The 16677-nt window shown below is 37.2% G+C and overlaps 1 protein-coding gene across 1 annotated transcript; it reads right to left on the minus strand.

Moving 5' to 3' along the window:
- Positions 1-411: 411 nt before the first annotated feature.
- On the minus strand, positions 412-4586 carry LOC147552349 (putative inositol transporter 2). Its single transcript, XM_086670985.1, has 6 exons — positions 4270-4586; positions 3076-3270; positions 2583-2989; positions 2117-2224; positions 1386-1997; positions 412-1119 (listed from the first exon to the last, which is right to left on the minus strand). The coding sequence occupies exons 2-6, from the start codon at positions 3209-3211 to the stop codon at positions 646-648; spliced, it is 1737 nt and encodes a 578-aa protein (XP_086527111.1). The 5' UTR covers positions 3212-3270; positions 4270-4586; the 3' UTR covers positions 412-645.
- Between the last annotated feature and the right edge of the window lie 12091 nt (positions 4587-16677).

Consider the following 16677-nt stretch of genomic DNA (forward strand, 5'->3'; position numbering starts at 1 on the left):
TGCCTCATCTTTTTGCTCTAGTTTTCCTGCTACAGTCATTGACTTCAGTCAATTCTATTTTATTAGCGTGTTCTACAGGCGCACTGTAATCGGACATTCGGACTGTCTAATCTAAAAGAGAAAGCATATTGGAGATTGTCCGGTCCGAGTGGTTTCTGAAAGGTCCCAAATCACTTCTTCTTCGGGTCAAATTCCTTAAAGCAAAATATTTTAAGCGGCATTTTCATCCAGGTCTAGCCAAATCCAATCATTCTTCGATCTGGAAAGGAATTAGACATAATCTCGAAACCAACTTCCCCCCTTCATCACTGGGCGTGAATATAAGTGTATGGAACGACAATTGGATTCCTGTAACCCCTCCTGCATTGGTAGTGTAGTTTTATGCAAGAACAATACAAGTCTGCAAGATCATTTAGTGAAAATCGTGTTTATAAATTAGATATATGTAAATAGCCAAATGTATTACAAATTATTTAGGCAATTAACTTATTCGTAAACTGATTTGACAATTAAGGCGATTAATACCCCTAACAAAATCACCAAACAAAACTAAAAATTAATTAATCAGACCCATTAGTCTAAAGTTCATACTCATGGATAACTAAAAACACTAAACCAAAGTTCAAAATGGTTCCAATTCTGAAATCACTTGCCAGACTTGATAACTGGGGTTTTTTTCTTCCTTATGATCCACCCTTTATCTGCCAACATCTTTTCGACTTCTTCGAACTGCAACCCTTTCGTTTCCGGTACAAAGAGATAGATGAATAATAAAGATAAGCAAGAAACTAACCCGAAAAGCATAAACGTATATGCAGATCCTAAAGCTTCTGTTAAGCTCAAAAACGACATACTAACGATGAAGTTGGAAGTCCAATTAGAAACTGCAGCTATTCCTCCACATACACCTCTATATCTCAATGGGTATATCTCTGAGTTTACAATCCATGGAACAGTTCCCATCCCGGGCGAATACACCAAAATGTAAGCTACTAGCATTACAATAGCCAAATTCGCGTACCATCCGCTCGGGCATCCTTTGGTATACCACGTTCGAGTTTCTTTTTGACACGCTTGTTCTCCAGAAGGATTCCCAATTAGACATGCACCAGGGTTATGCTGTGTAGAAGAACAAAAATATGTCAAACCTCAATGGTTTTAAAAACCTTCGAAAAAGTTCATTATTGCTCGAGAACTTAGGTTAAACTATGATGGATGCATCAAAATTTCGAGTTTCTTGTGAAGTAATATTGTACGTGGTGTCAAAGCTAGATATGTCGCAGAAAATAGCGTGCTAGTGGTGGTAAATTAGTTTCTTAAGACAATTGAAGAATAATATGTGAAAATGGCGAAGTATTTTAACCAAAAAAAATTAGGTTACTTACGATGTCTCCTTTATTCGCACAAAACCCACAACCTGCAGAAGCTTCTAAGCATTTTACACAATCCCATGAAGCTGCATTCTTAGTAGTGGGGAAAGCCGGGCAAGTATTGTTGCGAAAATGAGTAGTCTCCAAGGTAGAAATGGGCGGAGAATTCTCGTTTGCTATTTTAAACACGACAGTTAATCCGAAAAGAAACATTATAATACCAATCATACTACCAATCATAAGCTTCCTCCTTCCAAATCTATCAACAAAGGCAATGCTAATGATACTACCAACAGCATTTAAACCAGAAGTAGCAAGAGAAAGGGCAATTGCGGTACTATTTGAAGCAATTCCTGCTAACTGAATTATCGTCGGGCTATAGTACATGACCGTGTTGATACCTACAAATTGTTGAGCAACTTGACAACCGATTCCAACAACTAGACCTCTTCGAACTACAGGAGTTTTCCAAGCACTTTTAATCTTTGCAAACACATTTTCAGTACCATTTGTGCCTTCTTCAGCTATTTCAGCTTCGACCGATTGCTTTAAAGCTTCTATCTCATTCTCAATTTCATCGGCAGGGTAAATTTTCTTTAGAATATTAATAGCTTCTTGTTCTCTGCCCTGTTTGATGGAATAAAACTATTAAGAACTTAAACAAAGACTAAGCAAGAATTCAGTAGATCATAATATCAAATGTATGGGCCTATCTGAAATGGGCTTTCGAGAATGGTCTATATTACCTTTCGATATAGCCATCGTGGAGACTCAGGAAGCGATAACATTAATATAAACTGAACTATAGCAGGAATACCAGCAATACCGAGCATCCAACGCCAAGTACCTTTTACCTGAAACAAGTTTCATTATAAACTAATGAACATTATTACATCGATCTGAGAAGATATTGATAGCGACTGTCGGGCTTGACTCTCCTTAATTGGAAGGCTAGGGTTAAAAGTCTAATCCTCAAAAATATGTGGGCCAATGGTAATACGTCAGCGCAACGCCAGGGTCTGAGTCACTCACCACTCCCCTTAATTGCAAGGCTAGGGTTACAAAGTCCAAGCCATGTTAGAGGCCTTTGGGCCTAACTCTCATTGAAAATTGGTTCGGAACAAAATATTAATAGCCTAACACTCGTGAATTTACCAAATGCTAGAACAAACCTTGTGGGACAATGCTAATAAAAAGCCGATTATACATTACCTGAGTGAAGGCTAAATTGATGCAGTAAGATATGAATTGACCTCCTGTGATAAGCAAACCATTAGTACTAACAAGAGCACCTCTGATTTTAGCAGGAGAAGCTTCTGATATATAAAGTGGTGAAGTCATGGAAGCCATTCCAACTCCTAACCCAACAAATACCCTTCCAACAATAATCAACCAAGGCCATAAACCAACAGCCATAATAGCTGAACCAATAAAGAACAAGAAATCGGCTATTAAAATCGATCTTTTTCGACCCAAAGCATCATTCATCCAACCACCAATTGCTGCACCTAATATAGCTCCTACTACTGCCATACTAACAATAGCTTCTTGTAGAAATGTACTCTTTTCAACCGACCGGAAATCATCTCTAATGTATAAAAGCGCACCAGAGATAACTCCTGCAAACAAGTAGAATTACTCAATTAGCATCTCTTGATCTAATGATACATATATATATTGATATAAAAGTGTTAATGTTGTATACCGGTGTCATAGCCGAAGAGAAATCCTCCGATACCAGCGGAGAGAGCGAGGCGCAAAATATAAGGTTGTCTCCATGACATTGTGAAACATTCTGTAAATTCTGCTTTGTCAAGTTTTTGAACACCACCTTCCACCATTGTGGCCAAGAATGGGAAGACCTAATACTCAATGTATGTAACTCAATAAGATTCAAAACCTGCAGTTTTTTTTGGATTAATAGTGTTAGTTCATGAATTTGGGGGAACAACAATAAAATTAAATGGAAGGCATTATTCTATTGCTTTTGTTTGAAACAAAAAAAGTTACAAACTAAAGAAATTGGTAAAACCCGCAACTCAAAGTAAAATTTCTTAAGGTCGTCTTCACAAGAAATCATGTAACAAATAATATGCACACGAGTTTTATGAGATGTGAGTCAACAAAAGTTGAAATAATTGATTGAGATAAAGAAAATGCTAGGGCAACCGAAAGTCAAAGCAACTAGAGAGAGATTCGGAAATCAACGGCTTTGATTTGAGGGCCAACTCTCTCTACATTTGTGTATAAGATCCCGAAAGAAATCTTAGCCTTTGATTTCATTTTCTTCCCCAAATCTGTCTATATTTTCGGTGGTTGTATCATCAATTCATCACTAAGATGTACCCATGACAAAAGTACCCATGACAAAAGAGAAAAAGCATCCTATTTCTTTAGACAAGTAGAAAAAACTTCCAAGAAATTTTTATCCTCGCCACTTCTTTGTCATTGCAAAATAAACGAAAAATAGTGGTGTTTGTCAGCCCGACGTGTAGATCAACATAATCTTTGACTGGTTTAAGTGGACGAACATGATTTAGAGAGATCCGTTTTTTTTTCTCTCTCTAAATCTTGTCACTCAACTAAGTTAATCCAGTTTCAACCATTCTAGGTGGTGAGAGAAAATCAGACAATCATTCTTCTTTTTTAAATCTTGGTAACATGGATGTACTTTATAATCAGATAAGATTTAGTTCACACCTTATAGGTCACGGGTTTTATTATTCTGAAGAAGATTCTAGTTTCAACCCAATCATTCAGATTTCAAACTCCATAGATTTTTCTAAACTTCACTATTTAGACTACCAACTACCTAGATCATTGGAATAATATTTTATCATCAAAATCAACAAAAATTAAAACCCAAAAATAAAATAAGAACATAAGTTTTAGAACTCACCAAATATCCTTCCAATACTCTGATCTCTCTGTTTTTCTGTCTCTCTCTCTGTTTTTTTTGTTTCTCTCTCTAAGTTCTCTATTGCTTTCTATCACTACATATAAAAACTCAGTACCAAACTAGTGAAGAAGATAACCACAATGGTTTGGTTTTGGAATTGATGTTGTAATATAGGAATAAGAGGAATTAATACATTTGTTGTATTTGGTAAGGTTTATCCTAAAAATAATTATTTACCTTCTTAGTGGATAATTTCATTATTTTGGTAAATAAAATCTGTTATTTAGTTTTCTTTCCTTTCACACTCACTAATTCCCTCCAAATTTTCCAATATGAGATACTAAATATAAATTATTTTTGACATAATGGGTCGGAAAGTAAGAATATTCTGGCGTAAATGTCAAATTTTAATTTATGTTCTTTTTTCTATTTGACATTTTTTTTTTGATGAAGCGTAAATATCATTACTAACGAAGACTACCATTACAATAAGAATTAAGTAAAATACAAGGGACATTCGTCCAACTCTTAGATCTATTATTTTTCCGCGTCCATTTCGCTAGCTTGTCTGTTTGGGAATTATAATTTATTCTTCTATGAGTGAAAGTCACTTTCTCCATCTTCGTAATCATCTTTCTGATCTGGTCTACACTTAGTAATAAAGAAAATTTTGAAAAATTATCAAAACAAATTTAAAATTGATGAATCCCGACTTACAAATGTTCTACTTCTCCTTCTATTTGCCCCCTCTCGGGCCCTCTAGCTGATCTCTAAGACTTCCAACACATTTTTTTCAATTTGCTCCACATTTTTTTAGACATGGCCACATCAGGTGGGGGACTGGATTAGGAAAGGATAGAAGTTCACTCAAAATCTAATACGGCAGTCATGTTAAAAAGAACATTTTATTATTTGTGCCTTGTGATGGACCCCATTTTAAAGTATCATCTAGAGACATACATGCACATGTTAAAACTTTTGTAATGATTGTGATTTCAGTTCCAAATGACCAATTCTTTTCTTCAACAATTTCCTATATTTCAACCTTAACATTAAATTGATTAGCTAGTTGAAGTAACTTATATATTGTTCTGTTTTTTAGTACTAATTTAAATTTCAACCAAGAAAATATTGTGTATATAGTATTAGTTTTCTTAGGTTCTTATTATAAAAAAAATGTTATTGTATAATGTGGCTATATGGTTTCTTAATTAATGATTCATGTAAAATTCATACAGTTTATAGATAAATTTATGAATTTCTATAAAATATTATGTTACAATGTAAAAAGAATAGTGGAAAATGAATTTATTTTGGAAAGAGGATTCTAAATATTAGGGCACCCTTACAACCAAAATTGGTGAGGGGTTTAGCATCTATAGCCATAAACACCTATAGACCCTCCCATTTTGGATTTGTGTTATAAATGAAGGAACAAGAGGAGTTAATACCTTTGTTCTACAGTATTTGGTAATGGTTATCCTAAAAACAATGAAGTACTTTCCAATCTCATCTTTGAAATATTTGATACCAAAACCCATTAAGGAAATTTCGAAATCGTTTTACCTTCTTAGTGGATAATTCTAATACTCTTGATAAATAAAATCCTTTATTTAGCTTTCCTTCTTTTCACACTCTTTAATTTTCTCACAGATTTTTCAAAACGAAATTATTCTGGGTTAATTTCATTTTAGTTTCAAATATGTGACCAACCCACTATTACGGTCGATAAGGAATCATTTTACAAAAAAATTAAAAATATAAAAGCCATAGCCACCTCAACACTTTGATCTCCTCCACTTCGCTTAATATCTCTTCTTCTCCACCTCATCATTCTTTTGCGACGAAAAGTTTTTTTTTAGTGGTTAGCATGCCTCGACACTTGACTTCTAAGGTGGAAGACTAACCTCTTACACTTGAACCAAAGGTTCCCCACAGTAAGTTGTCAGTTGGTAAAGATTATAGTCGACGGCGACCGAACCCTAAAAAAAAAGTATATTCCTTTCTTCTTCTTATCTCCCACTTCTCCTTCCTTTTCCTCTCTCATCTTCTTCTTCATTCTTATTATCTCTCCTTTTTCTCTTTGAGCTCTCTGACGATTAATTCCTCCCTGTCGGAATTGTGGTTAACCAGATCTCGAAGATCTGGTGAACTCCACAGACCTTCGAAGGTCTGTTGAGGTTCAGATATGGTAAACCAGACCTTCGGCGAAGGGAGGAAACTCGTTGGAGAGTTTAGAGAGAGAAGAAGGAAGAAGAAGAGCAAAAAAGGAAAAGATTTATGATTAAGTAGTCGGACGATGACTTTCGGTCGGAGAAGAAAGGTGAGGTGGAGATGAGATGAAGGTGAGATGAAGTAGAAGATAAATAAAGAGGTGATGTGGCTTATGTTCATAATCATTAGAAATAATTCTATTTTAGCCCCCAAAGGTAGTTCCAAAAAAATTTTGAAAACTTTTTCCCCTTCCGGAGTCAAATCAAACTGTCAAGCACTCATAGAGGCTGAAACACTGAGTTAGCCACAAATCAGGGCCGTGTGGTGAGGGGTGCGAGCCGTGCGCCCGCACAGGGCCTCCCACCACACGGGGCCCATTTTTAGCTTTGAGAGGTGTAGGGAGAAGTAATAAGTAAAAAGAGTGTCATGTTATAAGTATCTAAATGCAAGCAGCTCAGTTGGTTTGATGCTTCATTATCAATACGGGAAGTCCCAGGTTCAAGTCACACGGATGACAATTTCATTTTTTTTATGACGTGTGTTTTATTGCTTCTTTTTAAGAGCAAACCACTTCTTTGCTTTGCTAGTTGTTTCGTATAGTTTTTGTTCACGAAATAAGGATTAGAGACTGTAAATCTCAAATCACTCTTCATCAGTCTCTAACGTATACCTTTCTTAAAAATGTGTCTTTCTCTTGTTCACGAACCTCGCTTCACTTTTAAATTTGTTCTAAGTTAAAATCATAATCGACAGTCACACATTTGACAAGATCAATAATTTAACTTTTCTAAAATTTTAGTAGACACCAACATTTGATTATTTTAAAGAAAAAGTTGTTTTGTTATCAAGGAAAAGCAGCAAACACGCCTAAATGTTAATTTGTATTTCCATAGTTTAATGTTTATTTTTTAAATTTCAAACTAATGTTTTATAAAAATAAGACTCTCGTCAAACCAGAGAAGTTTTACATAAAACGTGTCACGACAATCATATAGTAACATTATACATTGAGTTTGGATTTGTTAATGATTCAATCTTAAGTTTATAGTTAAATCATTTGAAAACAAAAAAAATTCAGATAAAAGAAACTCTCTTGTTTTTTTATATAAAGGGGCCCACTTCAAATTTAACACCGGACCCCTAAATTGTCAGGCACGGCCCTGCCACAAATTAAGGACTAAAACGAAATTAATCATGGATTTAAGAAATGGTATATATCCAAACATGCTATTTTGTAGTAATAGAATAAACTTGTTTTTATCACTTGATTTAACTACTGAAAAGACCCATTTTTCTTAATAGTAACACAATCAACCACTAGTCCACAATTATTGTTCATCTCCACTAATGCAGGGGATTCATTAATTATTTCTCTATGTTTTTCTTGGAAAATGATCTAGCCAGGATTCTTAGGCATATGTGAAAAAACTCTAAATCAACTGTTGAGATTAATCTGTCCAACTTCTTTTTTATTTGTGTCAAAAATTAAGAAAATTTTTTGTCCTATGATTTGGAATTTCTTCTAAATTTGCCTGGAATTTCCCATTATCCCTATGTCACTACTATTTTCTCTTTGGCTCTATCTCTCTCATACATTGATACATATGGGACCTCTACATAAGTCATACAAACGGATTACCCCAAGTGATGAAGATTGGTAAAATAAGGAATTAGAAGAGTTTATACCCTTTGCATGCCAAATCCCGTCAACAAAGTTTGAAAACTTTTTGGCATTTGAGAAGAGTTCCTATTTTTGTAACAATATCCTTTATTTAGCCATGGTTGCTTTTGCAGTCATTAATTCTCTTGGAGACTTTCCAAAAGTTCAATACAAATAACTTTTGACATTATGTGCTGAGTTTTCACATTAGAAAACACAAAGATATGATGCAAGAATGAGACACAATCTAGAAAACTCCATGTGTCATGCGGCTCTTTTTTTTTTTTTTTTTTTTTTTTTTTTTTTTGTTGAGGATGTCATGCGGCTCTTGAGTCTTGGATCTTTTAGTTTAAGTTGTATCGTTCTTATGTCAACCATCATACTGGGCTGGCCCTGACTTTTGAGAAGTTGGAAGCCAATTACTAAAGTGGTCCCATAATATATACTAAATATCACAAATACTCCTCAGACGTTTTCTTCATAAAAGATCGATCAATTTTTAACATGAATTTTGTGTGTACGTTTGAATGGGACTTTACGGGGTCTGGACAAGTTATGGAACAAATTCACATAGGTATGCACAAATTAACACATAAAGATATAGTTTGATAAGTAGTTGAAGTTTGGAACAAATTCACATGACATTTAGGGGGGGTAGTGGAGCAAGACTTTCGCGGACTCTTGAGAGTCCGCGAAAGTCTGAGGCATTCAAATCCAGACATTTGAGAGTCCACGAAAGTCTGAGGCATTCAAATCCAGACATTTGAGAGTCCACGAAAGTCTGAGGCATTCAAATCCAGACATTTGAGAGTCTATGAAAGTCCGAGGCATTCGATTGTAGACAAAATATGTCCCAGACTTTGGTGGACTTCATAGTTTGATGAATTTGTGAAGGATTTGGGACAAATTTGGAAGCCAAAATGTCTTTCAAAAAACAAGAGACATTTGAAGTCCATCATGTGATCAAACAACAATAATAATATTAAAATAATAAATGTCTACCAAATGTCCATCAATGTCCACAAATATTCACAGATGTTTACGAAAGTCGAAAAATATATTTTTGAATTGTTAGTATAAATATATTATTTCATGTGATTAAACAATAATAATAATATTAAAATAATAAATGTCTACCAAATGTCCATCAATGTCCACAAATATTCACAGATGTCTACGAAAGTCGAAAAATATATTTTTGAAATGTTAGTATAAACATATTATTTCATGTGATTAAACAATAATATTAATATTAAAATAGTAAATGCCTACCAAATGTCCATCAATGTACACAATATTTACAAATGTCTACGAAAGTCGAAAAATATATTTTTGAAATGTTAGTATAAATATATTATTTCATGTAATTAAAAAATAATAATAATATTAAAATAATAAATATCTACCAAATGTCCGTCAATGTCCACAAATATTCACAAATGTTTACGAAAGTCGAAAAATATATTTTTGAAATGTTAGTATTAATATATTATTTCATGTGATTAAATAATAATAATAATATTAAAATAATAAATGTCTACCAAATGTCCATCAATGTCCACAAATATTCACAGATGTTTACGAAAGTCGAAAAATATATTTTTGATTAGCACAAATATAATATGCATTACACATTTTGTCAATGGACTCAAGATCTTAAAATGTCCCCAGGACATTTTGTCTATGGATCAAATGTCTTGAAATGTCTATAAAGACATTTTGTCTACAAACTCTCAATGTCTTGAAAATGTCTATGAACACATGTTGTCTATAATAACTCATCCGAAATGTCTTGAAATGTCTACGGGACATTTTGTCTATGAAAGTCTGTGAAAGTCCCGCTCCACTACCCCCCCCCCCCCCCTTAACCAATATCAGATAAAAAAGTCGACTCAAATTTGTATATATATGTATATCCAGAATACAATGACTAAATTTAAACCTGCATAAAAAATCTTATGAGATCCTTAGTATCAAGAAGTTTTTGCAACATTAATCAACGATATTAAATTTTCTTGAATAAACTTGTGGTCTTCGTCAATGATACATAAGGCAGTGCAAGTTACGTGTATCATACCCACTCAGATTATCAATATCGTTCTCAACTGAAGAAAAAAAAAACAATCAAAGATACTGTCTTTCATGTTGACTTACATTTGAAGATCCTCGCAAGTGATTTCTCTCAAAACTCTCGAGCGTGAAAGAAAGAGGGAAGGAGATAGACATAAAGAGGAGATGGAGAAGAGAGAAAAATAACGAGTGGTGAGAGAAATGTGTGTTCGCGAGACATACCTACAAATGACTGGCTTACACTTATCTACTGTGCGAGTCCTTTTTCAGATGTGAAAAATACTCCAGTTTAGAATACATAGAGAGAATAAAGAAGAAAATACTTTCAAATGAAAAGAGTAAAGAAGAGAAAAAAAACCAACTTAATGGAATTATTGTTTTGGGGCCGAATTTCAGTTCAAGATAAATATAGAGGCATTTCGAAAAGGAAATTAACGTGAACCCAAGAGTAGCAACATGGGCCCCTATATGAGAGTAAAATGACCCTCAAGTCTAGCAGTGGGCCTTACACATGATTAGATTCTTCTTCAGGCACCCCTTATGTTTTAAATTTGCAAATCAAACTATGGCCCCATGAATTATGTTGGATTTCAGGTTTGAGTCGGCGGCCAACTTGGTGGAACTTAGAGAGAGAGAGTGACCATTCCATTCGCCGGGACCTACTATCAAGTCAACTTGGTGGAACTTAGACGAAGGGTTTCGACAAAGGGACCATTCCCTTCGCCGGAACTTAGAGAGAGTGAGAAGAGAGATACAGAGAAGAGAGAGAGAGAGAGAGAGAAGAGAGATAGAGAGGAGAGAGAGAGAGAGCCGAGAGAGGGTCGGCCGGGGAAGAGACATAAGGTGCGTTTGGTTTGAGTTTTTTTTTTGTTTTCTACCGTCTTCTACGAAAACTTTCATGCTTTTCCAATACGGTGGCCTTTTATTTTTATGTATGAAAATTGGATCCCTGAAATCAATGGAACTATTCAGAACAACAATCACTCCGATCTTACCAAAGTAGCTCAACTTATCTCGAACAACAACTGGAATAATGAAGTGCTTAGAGCCAACTTCGACGTTAATACTCAGAATCTTATCAAAACTATTCCGGTGAACAGCAAAGGTAAGGACCAGCTCAGATGGAAACTTACTAAATCGGGTAAATTCACGGTTGCTTCCATGTATCAGCACCTCAGCAATAATAACAACAATCACAACACTAACAACCAGAACTGGAATTTCATCTGGTCTCTCCCGACCGTTCCACGCATCAAAATGTTCATCTGGAAAATCTGCACCAAAGCTCTCCCTGTTAGGGAAAGAATCGGAAAATACATCGACAATAATACCACTTGTCCCAACTGCACTAGTATAGAATCTATTGAACATGCTCTTTTACACTGCGCTTTGGCTAAAAATATCTGGTTTAACTACAATATCATATCTGAAAATATTACATCCATATCTGACTGGATCTTCTCTTGGGAAAATCAAATTCATCTTTGCTACACCAAAGAAAATATTCACTTTTCGACCATTTTATGGATTTTATGGAAAGTGAGGTGTGACCACTGTTTTCAATATGAAATCAATGACCTAAATAAAATAATCAGAATGATCGAAAACTTCCCAAAAATCAATATGAACCAGGAGAAAATCAAACATACTCCTAGTGAGAAATGGCAACCCCCATCCCAGAATTTTATTAAGGTGAATGTTGATGCATCTTTTACTAATATAACATCCAATGTGGGCATTAGCTTGATTGTTCACAATGCAGAATTGAAATTCATAGGAGTGAGAGTAAAATCCACTAGAGCCAGAAACAGTGAAGAAGGAGAGGCGATGGCAATCTTACTCGGCCTCGAATGGGCGAAAGCTAATCAACTCAAGAATATAATTGTAGAAAGCGACAATATCAACTGTAGGGTTTTGTGTATCCTATACACTAACTAGTGTTGTAAGCGGAATCTCAAACATCTCATGTTTAACACTAGATTGCCCAGGATCGTCATGCATAAACTAATCAATGAACTAGAGAGGGATAAATACCTTAACGCGTTTTTCCCTCGAACCATTCCAATCGCATGTAAAGATCGAGAGCTCCAACTGTAGCTCCTCTACTTGAGACACCGAGTGGATAGACTTGATCTCCCTTCCTTTCAGACTGCTAGGACTTACTAGAAGGTTGAGAAGAACTCTTCTTCTTGACTAGATTGATAGAATGAGAACTTTTTCTCTATATTCCTCTCTCTCCAATAGCTGTATATTCAGAGAGAGAGAGAGCTGTATATTTTTCTTTAGAGAAAAATCCACACCTTTTCTGTTCTCAACTGACCCAATATATAGACAAACCCTAATTAGAATCTCATTCAGATTAGGTTTTCTATTTTCTGGGTCACAGAAAAGATAATTACCAAAATACCTTTTTTGGGGTATTTTGATAATCCCCTTAAGTGTGGCCGGCCAGGGCAGCCCACTATGGGCCTTATATGGCCGGCCCACTTACTCTGGTCGGCCATCTCATGGCCGGCCCAAAGAGCCTTCCTTCTATCTTGTCCCGAATCTCCATTCGGACCCTTTCGGCCTTTCCAGTTGAATCCCATCCAACTTTAGCCAGTTCCCGTCTAGTCAAATCTCTCCGATCAAGTTACCACTCTTATGTGTAACCCGTTGTAGGATCCGGTCTATGTTAGCCTCGAATCAACTCCTTGATCCGACGATCGTAGTTGGCTTCTAGCAAAGCATTACGACCCCTAATTGGACCGGACTGGATGATCTTTACGTGTGGTCATCGTTATCCTAACTGACAAATTGATCGCATTGCCACCTTGGTCGAAGGACACTCCTTCGGAAGGACATCTCCTTCAGACCGAACGGATAAATCCTTCAGTCTCCCACTTGTACTTAGAACAAGTGCAATGCTCGATTCCCATGTCGCTTAGTATCTCATCTGATACGTCACACGTTTCAGACTTTCTTGATCCAGAGAGCAACTGTCAATACAAATGATTAACTCTTAATCCATTTGAGTGCGGCCACACATTTCCAGTTGCTTCTCCTCAAGTGGCCCGGAGATACTTATTCCTAACTTAATAGGAGGACATCATCCAGTCTTGTACTCCCACTTAACTTCATGTCTATCCTGTCTCCCCCAGTATGCTGCCTTTATAACCTCCTTTTACGGCGCGGCGTTTGACAGTACCAAAGCTCGACATTCCTTACATAAGATGAGTGGAGCACTCATGTTTACGGAATCTCTCCAATCTTGCCTATGAGAGTTTGTGACGCCTTTTTCAACTCCTTGAAAAAACTCTCATCTTTGGGTTAATCCGATGTAGATTCCCCAATCTACATCCATGTAATTGACTTAAATACCATATTCCTATAGCCCATGGAACTGCGCTATCAGTCAATTCCCATGCTAGTCTTCTTGAGTCATTGTTGTCCATGCAATGACCTGGACTAGGGACTCTATAATGAATCTATTCCACGTTCACTTAGTAGGGTTCCATTTACCAGATCACGTATCTGATAAACCTACCTGGAATTCCTCATTATTTTGGACCGTCATTAAACACTAAACCATTATTTAACGATAGAAATAAACTCCTTTATTTCTTTTTATTGAATGTAGCTAATTGATTACATGAAAACCCCTTTTCATTAATCCAATTACAACCTAAAGCCATTCATCGATGCGCTTTATACCTATGCCCCTTCTATGACTCTCATACTTGGGCTGAGGCAGTGGTTTAGTTAACGGATCGGCAACGTTGTCGTCCGTATCGACTTTGCAAATGACCACATCGTTTCGCTCAGTGATTTCCCTAATCACGTGGTACTTCCTTAGGATATGTTTGGATTTCTGGTGTGCCCTTGGTTCCTTAGCCTGGGCGATAGCTCCATTGTTGTCACAATACAGAGTAACCCCATTTTCTATGCTAGGAACTACACCAAGTTCGGAGATAAACTTCTTTATCCAAACTCCTTCCTTCGCTGCTTCCGAAGAAGCAAGGTATTTTGCTTCTGTGGTAGAGTCTGCTACAGTAGTCTGCTTTGAGCTCTTCCAGCTTACTGCTCCTCCGTTTAGACAAAAGACATAACCCGACTGCGATCGGAAATCATCTCTGTCCGTTTGGAAGCTCGCATCCACATGGCCTTCCACGATTAGTTCGTCCTTCCCGCCATACACCAAGAAGTGATCCTTAGTCCTTCTCAAGTACTTCAGGATATTTTTGGCTGCGGTCCAGTGTGTCTCACCTGGATTAGATTGGTAACGACTACACATACTCAAAGCATATGAGACGTCTGGGCGAGTGCAGACCATGGCGTACATGATAGATCCTATTGCCGAAGCATAAGGCACCTTCTTCATGTGTGCTAGCTCATCAGGATCTCGGGGACACTGAGTCTTGCTAAGCGTCGTACCATGTGTCATGGGTAGGAATCCTCTCTTAGAGTCTTCCATCTTGAACCTCCCAAGAACCTTATCTATATAAGTCTCTTGACTAAGTCCAATCATCCTCCTCGATCTATCTCTATAGATCTTGATGCCCAATATGTATTCTGCATCTCCTAGGTCTTTCATTGAAAAACATTTCCTAAGCCATTCTTTCACGGAGTCAAGCATAGGAATGTCATTTCCAACGATCAGTATGTCATCCACATACAGGACCAAGAAAACTAGGTTGCTCCCACTAACCTTCTTGTATACACAAGATTCCTCTTCATTCTTCAGAAAACCAAACTCTTTGATTTTCTCGTCGGATCGAAGATTCCAGCTCCGACTTGCTTGCTTCAACCCGTAGATGGACCTTTGAAGCTTGCAAACCTTTCCAGCATTCTCGGAATCCTCAAAACCCTCAGGTTGTGTCATGTACACATCCTCTTCCAGCTTACCGTTTAGGAAGGCGGTTTTGACATCCATTTGCCAAATCTCATAATCGTAATGAGCTGCAATTGCTAGAATAATCCTAATGGACTTAAGCATCGCGACAGGGGAAAAGGTTTCTTCGTAGTCTATACCCTGGACTTGTCTATAACCTTTTGCCACCAGTCTAGCTTTGAAAACGCTCACGTTTCCATCCTTGTCTGTTTTCATCTTGAAAATCCATTTGCATCCTATGGGTTTTACCCCATCGGGCAAATCAACCAAGTTCCAAACTTGATTCTCAGACATGGATTCCATTTCGGATTTCATGGCTCCCAGCCATTTTTCGGAGTCTGGGCTCGTCATAGCTTCTTCGTAGGTGCTGGGTTCGTTATCCTCTACCAACAACAACTCTTGTCGTTGAGACAACTCAATCAGCCTTGCGGACCTACGCGGGGCTTGAACAACAGGTGAGACACTCTCAACTCCTTGAGGGTTCTCCTGCGAATCACATTCGCTCTGCGCGGGAGGATCTCCGAGATCTACCATCTCATCCCCTCTTTCCTCTTCTATCGGCTCATAATAGTTAGGAATCGCAACTTCTGACATCGGTACATCGGTGCCAGTTTGTTGCTCAGATCGAACCTCTTCGATCTCTATATTTCTCCCACTTGTCTTCTTGGAAAGGAACTCCTTTTCAAGGAAGACACCATCACGAGCAACAAATACTTTGTTCTCTGACGGGTTGTAGAAGTAATACCCCTTTGTCTCTTTCGGATAACCGACGAAGAGACACTTGTCTGATCTTGGTGCTAGTTTATCTCCTTGTAAACGCTTTACATAAACATCGCAACCCCAGACTTTGAGAAAAGACAACTTTGGAACCTTTCCAGTCCACATCTCATGTGGCGTCTTTTCTACAGCTTTTGACGGAGCTCGGTTAAGTGTGAAAGCAGCCGTTTCTAGAGCATACCCCCAGAAAGTGTTAGGAAGATCGGCTAAGTTCATCATTGATCGAACCATGTCCATCAATGTTCGATTCCTCCGCTCGGACACACCGTTCATCTGAGGTGTTCCTGGAGGAGTGAGTTGTGAAACTATTCCACAACTCTGAAGATGATCCTCAAACTCTTGACTCAAATACTCACCACCTCGATCCGATCGAATGGCTTTTATTTTCTTGCCAAGCTGATTCTCTACTTCATTCTGGAATTGTTTGAACACTTCAAACGATTCCGACTTATGCCTCATTAGATATACGTAACCATATCTAGTGAAGTCATCAGTGAACGTTATGAAGTAGCCATAGTTACCTCTCGCAAGTGTACTCATAGGTCCGCATACATCTGTATGTATCAGTCCTAAGGGTTCACTCACCCGATCTCCTTTCCCCTTGAAGGACGATCTTGTCATCTTGCCCACTAAGCATGGCTCACATGTATTGTATGATTCCAAATCACATGATCCCAAAAGTCCATCTGCATGAAGCTTCTGCATGCGTTTCATGTTAATGTGACTCAAACGACAATGCCAGAGATAGCTTTGGTTAGAATCATGAGTACGAAGCCGTTTCGTGTCTATGTTCAGGATTTCGTCTTCTATGTTCACA

Source organism: Eschscholzia californica, unplaced genomic scaffold (genome assembly GCF_041429995.1).
Source record: "Eschscholzia californica isolate CP2 unplaced genomic scaffold, dmEscCali1.0.p SCAF_3, whole genome shotgun sequence".
Classification (NCBI taxonomy): Eukaryota; Viridiplantae; Streptophyta; class Magnoliopsida; order Ranunculales; family Papaveraceae; genus Eschscholzia; species Eschscholzia californica.

Coding starts and splice junctions, on each gene's coding strand:
- LOC147552349 (XM_086670985.1), bottom strand. CDS start 3,211: ATGGTGGAAGGTGGTGTTCAAAAACTTGACAAAGCAGAATTTACAGAA. Junction 2,990..3,075: donor TCTCTTCGGCTATGACACCG/GTATACAACATT, acceptor ACTTGTTTGCAG/GAGTTATCTCTGGTGCGCTT. Junction 2,225..2,582: donor TCAATTTAGCCTTCACTCAG/GTAATGTATAAT, acceptor AACTTGTTTCAG/GTAAAAGGTACTTGGCGTTG.